General features: G+C 38.7%; 1 protein-coding gene across 5 annotated transcripts; it reads left to right on the top strand.

Moving 5' to 3' along the window:
• The first annotated feature begins 383 nt into the window (after window positions 1–383).
• LOC139763823 (bifunctional glutamate/proline--tRNA ligase-like) lies at window positions 384–12,979 on the top strand. Of its 5 annotated transcripts, none has more exons than XM_071690160.1 (9): window positions 384–525; window positions 5,080–5,228; window positions 6,490–6,699; window positions 6,913–7,065; window positions 7,527–7,658; window positions 8,431–8,751; window positions 9,506–9,679; window positions 10,053–10,247; window positions 12,425–12,979. In XM_071690160.1, exons 2-9 carry the CDS (start codon window positions 5,106–5,108, stop codon window positions 12,686–12,688), a joined length of 1,572 nt encoding a protein of 523 aa, XP_071546261.1. In that variant the 5' UTR covers window positions 384–525; window positions 5,080–5,105; the 3' UTR covers window positions 12,689–12,979. The 5 variants fall into 5 exon arrangements, with proteins under 5 accessions (XP_071546261.1, XP_071546270.1, XP_071546245.1 ...); XM_071690169.1 differs by having other exon boundaries at window positions 439–525; window positions 5,085–5,228; XM_071690144.1 differs by lacking the exon at window positions 384–525 and adding an exon at window positions 4,670–4,817.
• Window positions 12,980–16,930: the final 3,951 nt, after the last annotated feature.

Raw genomic sequence — 16,930 nt, 5'->3', positions numbered from 1 at the left:
ACGCTTAATGAAGTGTGCCTACATCGATTAATCTGTCCATAAACTAATGCCATTTCTCTCTCATACGTGGCATTCTTATCCAAATTATATCTATGTGTTTTGTATATTTAAGTATTTTTACCGGGTCACTGGTATTTTCTTTTTTATACCGAGTACTGTAGACTGACGGCTAAAGCGTAATGATTACGTCACCCGGATGCCTGCATTCGATTCCTTTAATTAATAGATTTGAAACTGGATTACCAGAGTCCAGTCTTTGTTTTCTAGTACATAAAGTTATCTTAGATATTTCTTTTTTTAGAATATAGTATCTATAATCATATAAGCCGTCTGGGAAGATATATACAGTATTTAGGTACGTTTTCATCACAAATGTGTACACGCTTTCGGTGAGGGTGAAAGCCACTCGCGGACCTGTGTCGCGACTGTATAAACTATCGTCACATTCCTTGAATTAGAGCAGTTGTGAACGCAACAATAGTGTGAAACGTGTACTAGTTTCCCCCACAGTGAAGGGACATTAAGGTAAGTTAATGCTTTTGTGTAAATGTGAGTGTTTTACAGTTATCGCTGAGTGTATATATTAGTTTAAAGCTAATATGAGCTGAACCGGAAGGTACATACGTCTCGTCTGTATTGTGGTGCAGATTCACAACCAGCATTTGTTTTAATGTTGTGAAAGGATCAAACGTTCCCATCCCTTGTAACTATGTTCCTATCCTTCGTAACTGTAAATGAATTGTGTATATTATGTGTGCGGTAATATTTGCGTTTCGAGCAGAGAGATAATACAATTGGGTTTGTCCCTTGTGTCCTAACTTTGAATATTTATAACACATTCTGATCTTATATATACACACACATCAAAGTGCATGAGAGGAAGAGAGATGTCCTCAAGCCTACAAGTGCAATTTTCATTGATAAAACTGCCATCATATGGACTGTCAGGAGCCCACGGCCCTAAACGTTCTCTCCCTTGCTCAGCACACACACACACACACACGCGCGCCAACTTGCACCAGGCACCAAAGAAGGTGTTGTACTTTCTCGTGTAGTATTATTTTTAGTGATGTTACGTGGATGCGAATCTTAGGCCCTGAATGCAAAGAAAGGAATAGGTCTGACGTGCTGATGTGAGAAGCTTGAGGACAGTGTGTGTTACAGAGGTGCAGGCCACTAGGCAAGGTCCGAGCGATGTGATGTGACCTTGAAGCTAGGATAGCAGGGTAAACGCTCTCTTCCCATCCTGCATTCCCTCCGGCAACTCACAAGATGGGGAAACAGGAAGAAAAATTACCGTGCAGGATTAGAATGCCTGAAGGAGATTTTTTTAATGGGAAAGTTAGAAGGTATAATGAATGGGAATATGTCGTATATCTCATCACCAAATACATGCATCCCTTCACTGTTTGCTGTGAAGACAATAATAGTAGAGATAAACTGTGAGTTCCAGCCTCGCACTTACACACCTTTGTATTACTCCTGATGTGGGTGGATGGTACAATGATTCCTTGTTCCCTTAAAGCAGGCGATACTACACGTTACCGCATCATTATGGCCAGGGCGAGATCAGTGGTTTGAGAAGGTAACATAATATACCATCATATTCTGATGATTGACTTAAAGAATTATTCTATACTGAAATTGAGGATTTAGGTAGGATTTTACGGTGCAGTTCCTTCTCCTCTCGACCGTCTTTATCCCCTACAAATGATATATAGTCTGGCCAATTGTCCTCACTAATCGAATCGTTGTTTTTCGAGTTTAGAAATGTTTCTCCGTATCCTGTGGTTTCTCCTTATCCTGTGGTATTATCATGTTCAGTCTTTACCAAGAAATTGAATCAACAGTTTTGTTACGGATGGATCTTAGAGTCATGGAAAGTCCAGGTTATTTCTCTGTGTGACTTCCGTACGAGATTGGTCGTATGATTTGGTAGACCGAAGTCTGACGAGCCCCCGACACCCGGCTACCCAATTGTCGCTCTCTGTTGGGATGAGGAAGGGATTCGAGCTGACCTCCTCCTCGTGAGATGTAATATGACTTGACCTGACCTGACCCGCCTTTGCGATGTGGTCTACTTGTCAAAAACTACAGGGCCTTACCAAACAAACTTTCCCCCGCAGTCGTGAGGCAAGTTGATTTATGATTCGCTCAGCTAAGTTTGTTACGTTTGATGTTGAGGTGGATCTCGTCATTGTTGTATATCTCCTGTCTCCTGTGAGGTCGAGGTCTATCAGATCCGATGTTAACACTCACGCACAGGCGTCGTCTCAGTCTTTCATTTGCACGTAGCGCTCTACCTAGAGCGGAACTAACAATTTTTCCCAGGGGGGCAGCGCGCCGACTGTGACGATATTACCCGATCTTACAGGGTGTCAATCGGTTAGTTATATTCCCTCTCCTTACGTTTATTGTGGGATATTCTGACACCAGGGTTGACCTGGACTGTTCTCTTATCTTTTGAGTTCCCCGAATCACCGAGATACCTGACCAGCGAATCTCCAAGAATCATAAAACAGTCGCTCTCACTCCTTTCCACGAAGTCGCCGAGTTGGGCCAACGGGGGATAGGAAGGGGGAGGGCGGCTGAACGGGTGATAAGAGGTAGGATAAAAAAGATTAGGGCGAGGAAGGACCTTAAGTCTTGGGATGATAGAGGGATCGGTCTGGGAGTATAAGCGGGGGTGTGAGTGAGGGTGAGATCGGTCTGGGCGTGGAAGCGTGGGTGTGAGTTAGGGGTGAGATCGGTCTGGGCGTGGAAGCGGTGGTGTGAGTGAGTGAAGGTGAGAGGAGCTTACATAGGTGGTGATGGGCGGAGGTAGCAGGACGTGGAGGGCTGAGGGGAATGGTAAATATGACTAGGCTTAGGAGGAGTTGTGAAGTTAGGTTGTGTGGGGAGGGTGAGATCTAGGGAGGGAGCAGGTGGTGGGGGGTTAGGGTGTTGTAGGCGCTAGGGAGGGAGGTAGTGAGGGTGAGGTCATCACATACCGTCGTCAGTCGCTGAGTCTCCACCCTGAGGTGTTAGTGTTAGAATTTCCGGTCTCAAATCCTCAACTCTGACAGCTGCTGTAATTTCACGTATATCACTGTTTAATCTAATCTAATCTTGCAGATTAGAAGTGCAATTTACGCGGAACAGACTGCCCTTGTAAGCTTCGCCGGTCCCATCATAAAAATTCCTTATCGAGTCACCTACTGTAAGATGCACACACGTGGGCAGCGAGTCCCCGCTGGTATTGTTATGAAGAATTACACAGATTTAAACCGAGGAGTAAATGAATGTAAATCTTTGAGGCAGTTATCTGCAGATGGTGAGGCTCTATGATCTTCGTGGTTTGGCGGTGACCTCACTTGACCTGACAACTAGGCACAGAGCGACACGTCCATGCTAGGACGGGCTCCCGAGACTAAACAAACTCCTAGGACTAACAGTGTAAGAGGAAAGTGAGGTTATTATGTACACTTTGAGAGAGCGGAGAAGGGTGTACTGAAATGTTTTCGCCACATGGAGAGGATGTGTATGTCAAAAATGGAAGGGTCAAGAAGAAAGGTGAGGACCGAGAAGGATGTAGTGAAAGAAGCTTTGAGGTACCAGGGCCTAAACATTCAGGAGGGTGAGAGCCGTACGTGGGATAAAGTACATGGGAGCTTTGTGAATATATGGCCAACATGGTGTCAGTGACCTGAACCAGGACACATGAAGGAAGCAGTTTGGGAAAATTATGAAATAGTCTTTCTGGCTTGGCTTTGAATGGTGGACCCTGGTTTCGATGTCTTTTACTTGTCTTTTAAAGTTCCCGCCGTCCAACACCAATCTTTCTAGGCCAGTCACTGTCTGCTTTGGTCGTGACCCTTGTAAGGGAGAGTGATTAAGAGGGGTCAGGAGGCGGGGGTTCACCTGGGTAGCTGGGTGTGTAATGACAACTTTTTAATGTTTGGTATTAGCAGTTAAGAGAGATTCACTGACGTTACGTGTGACATAATCAGCAGAGGGGTTTAGAATACCGGGATTTTCTAGATCTATGGGGTGATCATTTTCATGACAATGCTTAGCGATCGCATTTTTGTGGTCATCTCTGCTTACTGAATGTCTTTGCCAATAACACCTCTCCGTTACAGTCTTACCAGTGCGGCCTACATATTTACATATCTTGCATTTGACGGTGTAAACACAACCAGTTGTTGCATGATTTCGCCTACTATTTATTAAGGTCTTGCTGATGGTGTTATTGTGCTGGAAAGCAACATTACAAGAACTGTTTTTAGAGCATGTCTTGAATTAGCTAAGTTAGGAGAATAGGGCAACGCTAAACCTATAGACATATTTGTCACATCTTTGTTACAACCATAAAATGTATTCCTAGTCTTCCAGTAAGCTTTGCTCACAAACCAATTGGGATAATATGACTGCCTAAAGATGCATCTTATATGACTACATTCATATGAGTACCAGGCCTATGGGATCACATACCCGTAGTGTTCTTCAAAACATATACATAACTACTGACATTTTTGCAGAAGGATCATGTACTGAGAAATAATGAATATAACTCTGAGTTCGTAGGCTTCCTGTAGATTTTAAAGGTCAAATGATCAGATTCTCTATTTATCAACACTTCTATAAAACATTAAAAGTTCATGACACACCCAGCTACCCAGGTCAACCCCTCCACCTGACCCCCCTTAATCACTCACTCATAAGAGTTATGACCCGACAAAGTAGACAGTGCTTGGCCTGGAGAGATTGGCATTGGAAAGTAGGAGCCATGTGCAACTGTGGTTTCAGTTCACTACACATACAGCAAAAGAATGGATGTGAGTGGATGCAGCCTTTATTTATCTGTTCCTGGCAATACCTCACTGAAGTGGGAATCAACAGTCAAGTATGAAAAAAAATTATACTGTTTGATCTTGATAATTCTAACACTGGCATTTATTAGCTTTCGATAACGACAAAAACTTGTAGATACTTATATTATCTTTTATGTTGCTCACACCCGTTAGCTCCTGTTTTTTCACTGATGGCTTCTTGAAAATTTTTTTGTAATGATTATCAGTTTGTTTTATTTTTTCTCAGCGAAGGAGTGCCTCTTGGAACTTAAGATGGCAAGTAAAGAAAAGGCAGATAAAGCAGGGAGCAACAAGGATGTTGATGCAGCGAAGAAGGAGACAAGGTTGGGTTTGGAAGTATCAAAGTCTGAAAATTTGCCCGACTGGTACTCTAATGTAAGTTAACTATCTAGTTTTGTAGTTTGCGTCTTTTGAACTGTATCATACATACAAGGGTTGATTACTTTCTTTCTAGTGAGAGAGTATTTAGGCAAGAATTAGTCATTGACATTTGTCTTTACTTCATTGTGTGCTGAGGATTGTAGGCTTTCAGCATACTTGAAATGCATGAGATGGAGAAGGTATGGTGATATATTTTTCTGTATTTACCTCGAATCTCATTTTTGTCATTGAAATGAATCTCGCATCATGCTCATGTTTGAGTCATAAGTTAATGTTAGAAGATTGTACATAAAGTTTTATGCTTTGCAGGGGAAAAACAGTATTCACAGTAGAGTAGCAGAAAATATAGTCATTGGCATTTCTGGGAATTACTGTTTCTTAAAGTCAACATTTTAAACCTTATCACAATTTGTTTTGTGATTGAAAATTTGTGATAAGTTACTTGATTACTCACTTGCTATTCTTATTGGTTCCAAATGATCTTTTGTATTTCAAGTTTTCTCAAGTAGCTCTTTCTTAATGCCCATGCTATTCAGAGAGATGCAAACATTTTTTTTCATTGCCCATGGTAATATCATTTATATAATGAACATCTCTAATTCTTTTCAAACATGTTCTTATTTCTTGTAGTGCAAGCTGTTGATCTTTTTACTTATGTGATGACCAAATTTTCACTCAGAATTCCTTAGTTGATGAAATCAAGCATTTGTGTTTCACTGTCAGCACCTTATCTGTGGAGGTGGTTGACAGTCTTCAGGGAAAATTCTGCATGAGCTGCAAAGCTCTAAATGAAGCAATTGACATTAGAGTAATATCACAGATAAAGAATGCAATTCTTGGAAGTAGGCATTTGCTATTGATACAAGAAATGTTTCTGATAAAGATTTTTTTTTTTTTTTTTTGCCGCTGTCTCCCGCGTTTGCGAGGTAGCACAAGGAAACAGACGAAAGAAATGGCCCAACCCACCCCCATACACATGTATATACATACGTCCACACACACAAATATACATACCTACACAGCTTTCCATGGTTTACCCCAGACGCTTCACATGCCCTGATTCAATCCACTGACAGCACGTCAACCCCGGTATACCACATCGCTCCAATTCACTCTATTCCTTGCCCTCCTTTCACCCTCCTGCATGTTCAGGCCCCGATCACACAAAATATATGATAATGAATATTTCTTTAATTATTCCTTCATTGATAATGCTCATTACTCTGATAGTACTCGCTATGCCTTATAATTCCAGGTACTGACTAAGGCAGAAATGATTGAGTACTATGATGTATCTGGTTGCTATATTCTACGTCCTTGGTCATATGCTATTTGGGAACATATGCAGAGTTTCTTAAATGCCAAGATTAAGAAGACTGGTGTGAAAAATGGTTATTTTCCCTTGTTTGTGAGCCAGGCTGCACTTGAGAAAGAAAAAACACACATTGCTGACTTTGCTCCAGAGGTAAATATTTGAGAATTCATGTAAAGTTCTATTTGATATGGCATATAGTTGTAGAGATCCACAAAATGTTATGAATATTATGCATTTCTGTTCTTTATATTATCTAAGAGTAATTTATTATTGAAAGGGAGCTGTAAAAATTTTGTCAATTGGTGACTCCTTGCAGGATATGACATTTGCAAAGCTAATTACAACAGAACCATATGATTTCAGGTAGCTTGGGTCACACACTCAGGACGGAGTAAACTTGCCGAACCTATAGCTGTCCGACCAACTTCTGAGACTATTATGTACCCTGCCTATGCCAAGTGGATTCAGTCATACCGAGATCTGCCTTTGAAAATAAACCAATGGAATAATGTTGTGGTTAGTATTGTATTTTGCTATGAAATCATCAAAGACTTTATATCATTTATATATGTTTTATACAGTAATGAATATGAGCCATATCTACTATAATGACTCAAGAAACGGAGGTAGTACCAAATGCTGTTAATACCCTAATCCCAAAGGAATTGGTCTCGCATTACAGTTTTCATAGGTGATTTGAAAATCTGTCATATTTCTGGGAGCTTCACTAAGTTTTGCTGGCCTGTGTGGAATTACTTGTTTTTTATGTAAGTGCTTCATAGTCTGCATGTTAAGCTTATAAACTTTAAATCACTAATAAATGAATCAGAAATGTAATATAGTATTAATTTATGGACCATGGGGTAAAAGGTGTGTATTGTACAGTGTATCATAAACTTAAGTTTGGGGTAATTCATCATTTGGTTAAGCATGGTTTGTGGAATTTCCCTAATAATACTTTGTTTTTCACCAAACAGCGATGGGAGTTCAAGCATCCTCAGCCATTTTTGCGAACCCGTGAGTTCCTGTGGCAGGAAGGACACTCGGCCTTTGCCACAAAAGAAGAAGCTGAAGAGGAAGTGTATAGAATGTTAGATATATATGCAGAGGTTGGTAATTTCTTTTGAAAATCTTGAAAACTTTAGAAGACAAACTTAAAGCATAGGAACACTGTAACAATCATTCTTAGTGTTACCTCATGGACCAGTACACTTTCTCATTTCTTTTCACCTACAACTTGACCTCTTTGAAGTTCATTATAATTTTACTAGTATGTAAGCCCCTAGTAATTTTTCATGTAAAATGATTGATTACATTTAGAGAATACCAAAATATATCATCCTTTGCTTCACTGGTCCCATCTGTCATAGTGTTTTTCCATTAAGATATTTTTCAATCATTTTCATCACTAAATCTCTCATTCCTACCCCAAACATATGTACATTGCTTTTCCTATACTGGCTATCCATCGATTCTTTAGTTACCATTATTCTTGTGCTCGATACCATGTCCTTTAAGAATGAGAATTTATATCTGCATTTTGTATGAATAGTTGCGTTCTTGCTTGTGATATGAATTTTTGTCCCATTCACAGATGTATAAGTGCATTCATGAAATAGAAGAAAATAGAAGGGCATTTTTTTCTGTTGTATTACTGAACAAACTTTGATGGAATACATGAGGTATGAGGTGTACTACATTATCTTTACTGTTTTTGGTGCTATTTTAGATGGAGTAATGCCAGCATGTAAATAAAGGATAGGAAATCAACAAGTTAAGATCTCATGAATTAGTACAGTAGCAATAGTTTGTACAGTACAGTATTTTTATGACTAATTTTGTGCATTAGTTTTTCAGTAAGAAAAGGATATATCTTTCCAGGTTTATGAAGATCTCCTTGCCATTCCTGTTGTAAAGGGTCGCAAAACTGAAAAAGAAAAGTTTGCAGGAGGAGACTTTACTACTACAATTGAAGCGTTCGTGTCTGCTAGTGGCCGAGCAATTCAAGGAGCTACATCACATCATCTTGGACAGAACTTTTCTCGAATGTTTGACATAACATTTGAGGACCCAAAGACTGAGGAAATGGCTTATGTTTACCAGAATTCATGGGGTCTTTCAACACGTCCCATTGGTGCTGTGGTGATGATACATGGAGATGACAAGGGCCTTGTACTACCTCCCAGAGTTGCTGATATCCAGGTATTATCCTCCGCAATTTGACCTTATAGAACTTTCTAGCTCATTATTACTTACAACTGCCTTTTCCAGGAGAGTATTGCTTTTTTCTGTAGAGCTCATTTTATCACTTGCATTGCTTCTCTTACTTGAATACGATTGTAGTCTGTCTTCCCATTGCCATTCTCTGTAGGTGCAGTTCGCTACTTGTGTATATGTTCTTGCTTATTCTCTCCACAGTGCTTCCATCCAGTATTTAATGATCAAGAATTTTCTTTCTTGTCAGAATTATCTCAGAGTTTTACATTTCTGATGATTATTTGAACACTTAAACTCTAGGAATAAAGAAAAGAAAGGGTTTACTTTTACATTCGTCACTTTCAGGTTACATTTCTGTGGTCAGTTGTGGGTTGTGCAGTGATTTCTCTCCATTATATTCATATCCACATGTATTTCTTACAGATACAGAATTGTGTGAATAAGAGGTATTTTATACAAAGATGTTTGAATTCTGAATGTTTTTTACAATAGGCTGAAAAATTATTCAAATGACATGATTTGGAAGTGTTACTGACATAAGTGATGTGGGGATTTCTTTAGTGGTATTATATGTTGACAAGAGAAGAGAATATTGGGATTGCAGGTCATAAGGGTGAAGTATACACAGAAAGGAAAATAAAAAAAAAAAAAGGGGGTTAGGGAAAGTAATGCAGCAGTGTAAAAAAAAAAAAAAAAGGAAAGGATTGCCTGAATATTATAACTATGAAAAACTTTGCAGGTTATAATAGTGCCTTGTGGAATCAGTGCTAAGATGACTGATGAACAAAGGAAAGAACTGTATGATGGCTGCACAGTGCTGGAGAAACGATTGCAAAAGTCATCTGTACGTGCAGAGTGTGATCTAAGAGAGAACTATAGCCCAGGTTGGAAGTTTAATCACTGGGAAATGAAGGTTTGTAGCCATAGTATTTTGTAAATATAAAAAAAGATTAGTTCCCACAGTGCAGATATATACACTTTTTCATGTTTAGATGTAAATAGTAACTCATTGAAGCAATGCATTGTAGGTAGAGGGTTGGTAGTTGCTGTCCCTGCACTTTATCAGATTGATAGGAGCATCAGTTTCATCAAGGAAAGAATGTAAGGTACAGGCAGGTTAAGGCTACTTCATATTAAGTCTTATATCTTAATCAATTACAAAATAGTAACCTGTGTTGTACTTTAAGGAATGTTATGGCCAAACATAATATAGGCCCTTGTCAAAGAAATTTTTGTGAATCAGATGCTTATACACTTATTTTCTTGGGAATCATTCCTTATTACAGGGGGTTCCTGTGCGACTAGATGTTGGTCCACGGGATTTGGCTAAGCAAGAGGCTGTTGCAGTTTGTCGAGATACCAAAGAAAAACTTACCATACCAGTTGCTGAACTCGAGTGCAAGATGATAGGACTTTTAGACCAGATTCATGATAGACTCTTTGCACAGGCTAAGGATGATTTGGAGTCACATAAGAAATTAGTAAGTTTTTGAAGGTTTCAAAAGAAAAGTTAGTATAAATCATGATACAATTGAATATCTTTCTGCCACTTCTGGTAAGGACTGTGATTGATCATAAAAATAAGGATAACTAAAACTCTTGCAGGCAGGGAGCAAAGAATATTTGAGATGAAAGAGGTTCTGCAAGCAGGATGTAGAAACATCTTAAAACAGAATAGTTTCCATATAGCATTTAAGGATCAGAAAAGCACATGAGAGAAAATTTCATGTTTTTGAAATTTTTTGAAAATCTAAATATTCATCTATGATAGGTTTATTAAAATCTTTAGTGTGTGCACAAGACTACTGAACTTTGGTACTTTTGTTTGTGTAAGGGTATGTAAATGATTAAAAATGATGATACTTTGTGTGCATTATCACTTTTTATAAATATGTATGGTGGATCAGAAAGGAAACTACACCAATTCCAATGGGAATAGAAAGATGTTCTGTCTGATTAATCAGTAACAAAATTTTGGAAGAATGAAATGGAATTTGGATGATGTGTGCATGGGAAGGAGTTCAATGAAAAGAGTACATGAAACTTGCATAATGGAAAAATTGTACAGCAGCATTGTTGTTAATCCTTAGTTTTCTTCTTGGACACAGGCAGATGAAATAAGGGAAGTAGAGATGAATAGCTTGGGTAGTATTCTTTAGTGCAATGTAAGACTTTTGTTGTGGCCACACCTTAAAGGGAGTTCCTAAAGGGATTGAGCATTGAATATATAGATAGATAGTATGCTTTTAAACATTTATAACTCTTTTACAAAACCTATCTTTATGAGGTCCTTTGTCATGATGGCCCATTCTCTTCATTCGTACTATCTATATATTCAGTGCCATGGCTAAACAGAATACTGTGTAAGGTAGATTAGAGGTTGCTGTAGATGATCTTTGAGAGTATGATCAAAGATACAGGAAGAAAAGGTAGAAAGTGGGTAAATAGATTAAGTGAATGAAAAGTAATGGGCTAGGAGTATTTCATATGATGATGATGCCAGGGGAATGAGTACTGATCATACATAGTATTTCTCATAGACCAGCATTGTTAACAAAATGAGTAATTATGAAGGGCTTTTATACATTTTCTGACTGCACTTCATGTGTGAATGACCTGTGAAGCTGTGTATTTGATCCAACCGAAAATAAAAGTTATAAGTGATAGCTATAAAATGTATATTGATTGATTTGGTAGGAATAGAAAATGGTTTCTTATTCATAATCCATAAAGAGCTTTAGCAAAAAGTACTTTACAAATATATTTTTCATATCCCATTACTATTATTATTATAATTGTTATTAATATTATTATTATTATTATTATTATTATTATTATTATTATTATTATTATTATCATTATTATTATTTTTATTATTATTATCCCTGGGGTTAGGGGAGAAAAAATACTTCCCGCATATTCCCTGTGGGTCATAAAAGGTGACAAAAATGGGAGGGAGCGGGGGGCTGGAAATCCTCCCATCCCATTTTTAATTTTCCAAAAGAAGGAACAGGGAAGGGGGCCAAGTGAGGATATACCCTCTAAGGCTCCGTCCTCTGTTCTTAATGCTACCTCACTAACGTGGGAAATGGTGCATATGTATGAAAAAAAAAAAAATTATTATTATACTTGATTGCCAATTCCTGCATCAGTGAGGTAACACCAGGAAACAGATGAAGAACGACCCATCCACTTATATACACACTCATACATGTACATATACATATACATATCACCATACACACATATGCATACACATTCACAGTCATATACATACATACACATGTGCATATTCATACTTGCATGCCTTCATCCTTTCCCAGTGCCATCCTGCCCTACAGGAAACAGCATCGCCATCCCCTCTGTCAGTGAAGTAGTGCCAGGAAAACACACAGAAAAGGCCATATTCGTTCACACTTGGTTTCATATCCCTTTATGGTACCAAAAGCTGCTGAATCTTTTAGAATTTAGTATCAGTGTCCCACTTTTGGAGTTTAGTATATTTAAAAGAATTAATTTAGGATTTTTATTTTTCACTACCTTATGTGTATGTATGCCCAAGGATGACTATCTGAGAAATATTTGTATCTTAAGAACTAACCACTGTTTTTCATTACTGAACAAATGAATATTCCTTCATGGTTTTGACATGTTCCAGGTGCATAGCTGGGAAGAATTCATAACTGCACTTGATGGCAGTAACATAATGCTGGCTCCATATTGTGGAAATGAATCATGTGAAGACAGTATCAAGAAAGATTCTGCCTGTGATGAGCCTTCATCCACAAAAGGTCCAAGTATGGGAGCCAAGAGCCTTTGCATACCCTTTGACCAGCCTGGTAATGTTACAGGTAAGTCCTGTATACATCCTAAGTGTGGGCAGCCTGCCAAGTTCTACACACTATTTGGAAGGAGTTATTAACTAGCTAAGGAGATAAGCAATATACTCTTTTCATCATCTTTACCTTTTTTTTTTAACTTTTACATTAAAGTATAACTTTGATTACACTGCCAGATATTGTTACCTTTTCTGGAGTTATTTCAATTATTTATATTTCCAGAAATACTGATACTTCCTGTTTCTTGTAGCTTCAGTGATGATAAGAATCAGTTAATATTGCATCCAGGTTTTTTACTGCAAGTGAGCCAATTTCTAGAAACATTCCATATTTTGGTAATACATATTGTATTTTTCAAAATATACATTGTAATTTACAAGTGTTTATATATCCCCTCAGTCTGGCATGAAGTGAAATATATTTTACTGTTGTTTACATATCCTATAAGTGTAGGATGAAGTAAAGAGATCCTTAAACAACATCTGGTTCACTAATATACAAGAAATGTCCACCATTCAAATTTACAGACAGACAAGTCCCGGACAGACACCAGAGATTCTTATAGGTGTATAATAGTCCTGTATGATCTAGCAAGAGCCTAATGAAATGGATTCTCCTTAAACCTAGACCTTAAAGTTTCTCATAGGTTTAGACTTGGAGGATCTCTCTATATGGTTTATCAGCTGTTCTAGTATATATATATCAAAGAGCAAGCAGCATTATTTGGAAGACTAACAATTGATTTACTGATGCTATTAACTGCTAAAAAAGTAATGGGAATTGAAGTGAACCATAGGGTGGTTAAGTGGGTAAAGCTGGACACCGAAAAATGTGTGGAAAGAGACCATTCTAAGGCCTCCTCCAACCATGCAGTAGGATGAAAGGCATGCATGGAATAGAGTGAATTGGAACGATTTGGTATACTGTGGTTAACGTGCCATCAATGAAGTGAACCAGGGTATGTGAAGTGTCGAGATAAACCATGGAAAAGTCTGTAGGGCCTCGATGTGGATAGGGAGCTGCGGTTTTGGTGCATTACATGTGACAACTATAGAATGGATGTGAATGGATGTGGCCTTAATTCATCTTTTTCCTGGCGCTACCTTGCTGATGCAGGGGGTGATGATGTAGTTTCCTGTGGGGTGGGGTGTCGCCGAGAATGGATGAAGGCAAGCAAGTATGAATATGTGAATATATGTATATGTTTGCATAAGTGTATATATGTGTGTGTATATGAGTGGATGGGTCTTTCTTCGTCTGTTTCCTGGTGTTACCTTGTTGATGCGAGAAACTGCGTTTGAGTAATATATGTTTAAAGGAGTAGTGGTTCCAACAATGTTATATGATTGCGAGTCATGGGCTATAGGTAGGGTGGTGCAGAGGAGGGTGGATGTGTTGGAAATGAAATGTTTGAGGACTATGTGGTGTGAGGTGGTTTGATCGAGTAAGTAATAAAAGGGTAAGAGAGATGTGTGGTAAGAAAAAGAGTGTGGTTGAGAGAGCAGAAGAGTTTGTATTCAATGGTTTGATCACATGGAGAGAATGAGTGAGGAAAGATTGACAAAGAAGATATGTGAGTCAGAGGTGGAGGGAACAAGGAGAAGTGGGAGACCAAATTGGAGGTGGAAGGATGGAGAGGAAAAAGATTTTGAGCGACCGGGGCCTGAGCACACTGGAGGGGAAAGGCGTGCAAAGAATAGAGTGAATTGGAACGATGTGGTATACCGGGGTCGACGTGCTGTCAATGGAGCATCTGGGGTAAACCCATATATATGTTGTTCGCTGATGATACAGCGCTGGTGGCTGATTCATGTGAGAAACTGCAGAAGCTGGTGACTGAGTTTGGTAAAGTGTGTGAAAGAAGAAAGTTAAGAGTAAATGTGAATAAGAGCAAGGTTATTAGGTACAGTTGGGTTGAGGGTCAAGTCAATTGGGAGGTAAGTTTGAATGGAGAAAAACTGGAGGAAGTAAAGTGTTTTAGATATCTGGGAGTGGATCTGGCAGCGGATGGACCCATGGAAGCGGAAGTGGATCATAGGGTGGGGGAGGGGGCGAAAATCCTGGGAGCCTTGAAGAATGTGTGGAAGACGAGAACATTATCTCGGAAAGCAAAAATGGGTATGTTTGAAGGAATAGTGGTTCCAACAATGTTGTATGGTTGTGCGCAGGAGGATGGATGTGCTGGAAATGAGATGTTTGAGGACAATGTGTGGTGTGAGGTGGTTTGATCGAGTAAGTAACGTAAGGATAAGAGAGATGTGTGGAAAAAAAAAAGAGCGTGGTTGAGAGAGCAGAAGAGGGTGTTTTGAAATGGTTTGGGCACATGGAGAGAATGAGTGAGGAAAGATTGACCAAGAGGATATATGTGTCAGAGGTGGAGGGAACGAGGAGAAGTGGGAGACCAAATTGGAGGTGGAAAGATGGAGTGAAAAAGATTTTGTGTGATCGGGGCCTGAACATGCAGGAGGGTGAAAGGAGGGCAAGGAATAGAGTGAATTGGATCGATGTGGTATACTGGGGTTGACGTGCTCTCAGTGGATTGAATCAGGGCATGTGAAGCGTCTGGGGTAAACCATGGAAAGCTGTGTAGGTATGTATATTTGCGTGTGTGGACGTATGTATATACATATGTATTGGGGTGGGTTGGGCCATTTCTTTCGTCTGTTTCCTTGCGCTACCTCGCAAACGCGGGAGACAGCGACAAAGCAAAAAAAAAAAAAATAGAAAATATATATATATATATATATATATATATATATATATATATATATATATATATATATATATATATATATTATCCCTGGGGATAGGGGATTAAGAATACTTCCCACGTATTCCCTGCGTGTCGTAGAAGGCGACTAAAAGGGGAGGGAGCGGCGGGCTGGAAATCCTCCCCTCTCGTTTTTTTTTTTAATTTTCCAAAAGAAGGAACAGAGAATTGGGCCAGGTGAGGGTATTCCCTCAAAGGCCCAGTCCTCTGTTCTTAACGCTACCTCGCTAATGCGGGAAATGGCGAATAGTTTGAAAGAAAGAAGAAAATATATATATATATATATATATATATATATATATATATATATATATATATATATATGGGAATACATTGCGAGTGAAGTCACTTTTGCGAGGCTGTGATTGTAGTCTCGCCCATGAACTTCTCACCTGAAAGGAATCTACATTTCCATGCTATTTAGAAGTATTGCACCTGTTAGAAAGGTCTAGGGTAACGCCAGGACTCTTTCGAAATTGATCATTGTTTTCTTAATAGTGAATGAAAAAACAACTATTCGTATACTTTTTCGTCTGGGTTATTTCGTGCATGCTATCAAGTAAGATTATCTGCGTTTATTGGCTATTATTTTGTAACGTTCCAAGAAGTGTCTGAATGACTGTTATTTACGTTCCCGTCTTTACCAAGGAGTGAATGATAACATCGTTCAAACACCGTCTTTGTCTTCTAATTTTCTAAAGGGCAGTCACTCAAATTAATACAAAAAAGCATAATTCATACAAAAAAAATCATCCATTGTCTACAAACAACAAAGAAGCAAGAATAATTAAATGTAAAAAGTAAATAGGTGTTGTTTACAGTGGACCTTTAAACAGCTGATGTGCAACGATAACAAGAGAGTCTACTCTTATTTATCTAATGCCAGTGACTTAGATGTACAGTGTGATATGCGATGGTAGTAAGAGAAAACGGGGTAAAATGATTACGCTAGAGAACGGTCTACTGGTACACTATGATAAATGTAGGTTTTTCGAAAGATTATAAATGAAATAGAGAAATAGATAAATGAACAAGTATATATATATATATATATATATATATATATATATATATATATATATATATATATATATATATATATATATATATATATATAATGAGTAAAGTGTAAAGTTAGCTGGTTGAGGCTGCCTGAGGCGTGTTGGCCTATCCAGCAGATTGGTAAACTTTAAGGCATTCGCTTGGCAACTGCAACTATACCAGTACCATTACGTGTGATAGAAAATTTTAGGTATTTATGCAGGTATATGAGTTGTATATGGTACATAGAGAGTCATAGACTGCTGTATTGACGTGGGGAATTCCGTGAGTGAGGATATTGTGGATTTTTGACAATGATTAGTGTTTGCGACAAGGCGTCGTTTGATGGAAGCTGACTGTAAGTACAATAACAAGAATTGTACAGCAGGTTCTGGCATGCTAGGTTCTGTCGCGGATGGGCACACTGAGGCCAAGGGATCCCCTGTGGAGAGGAAATGTGTCCGGTGACATCTACCCGGTTCTGTGGAGTGGCATAGAATATTCCAAACTGTAA

The sequence above is a fragment of the Panulirus ornatus genome, chromosome 3 (genome assembly GCF_036320965.1).
Source record: "Panulirus ornatus isolate Po-2019 chromosome 3, ASM3632096v1, whole genome shotgun sequence".
In the NCBI taxonomy this organism is placed as follows: Eukaryota; Metazoa; Arthropoda; class Malacostraca; order Decapoda; family Palinuridae; genus Panulirus; species Panulirus ornatus.
This window is presented reverse-complemented; position numbering and strand designations above follow the sequence as displayed.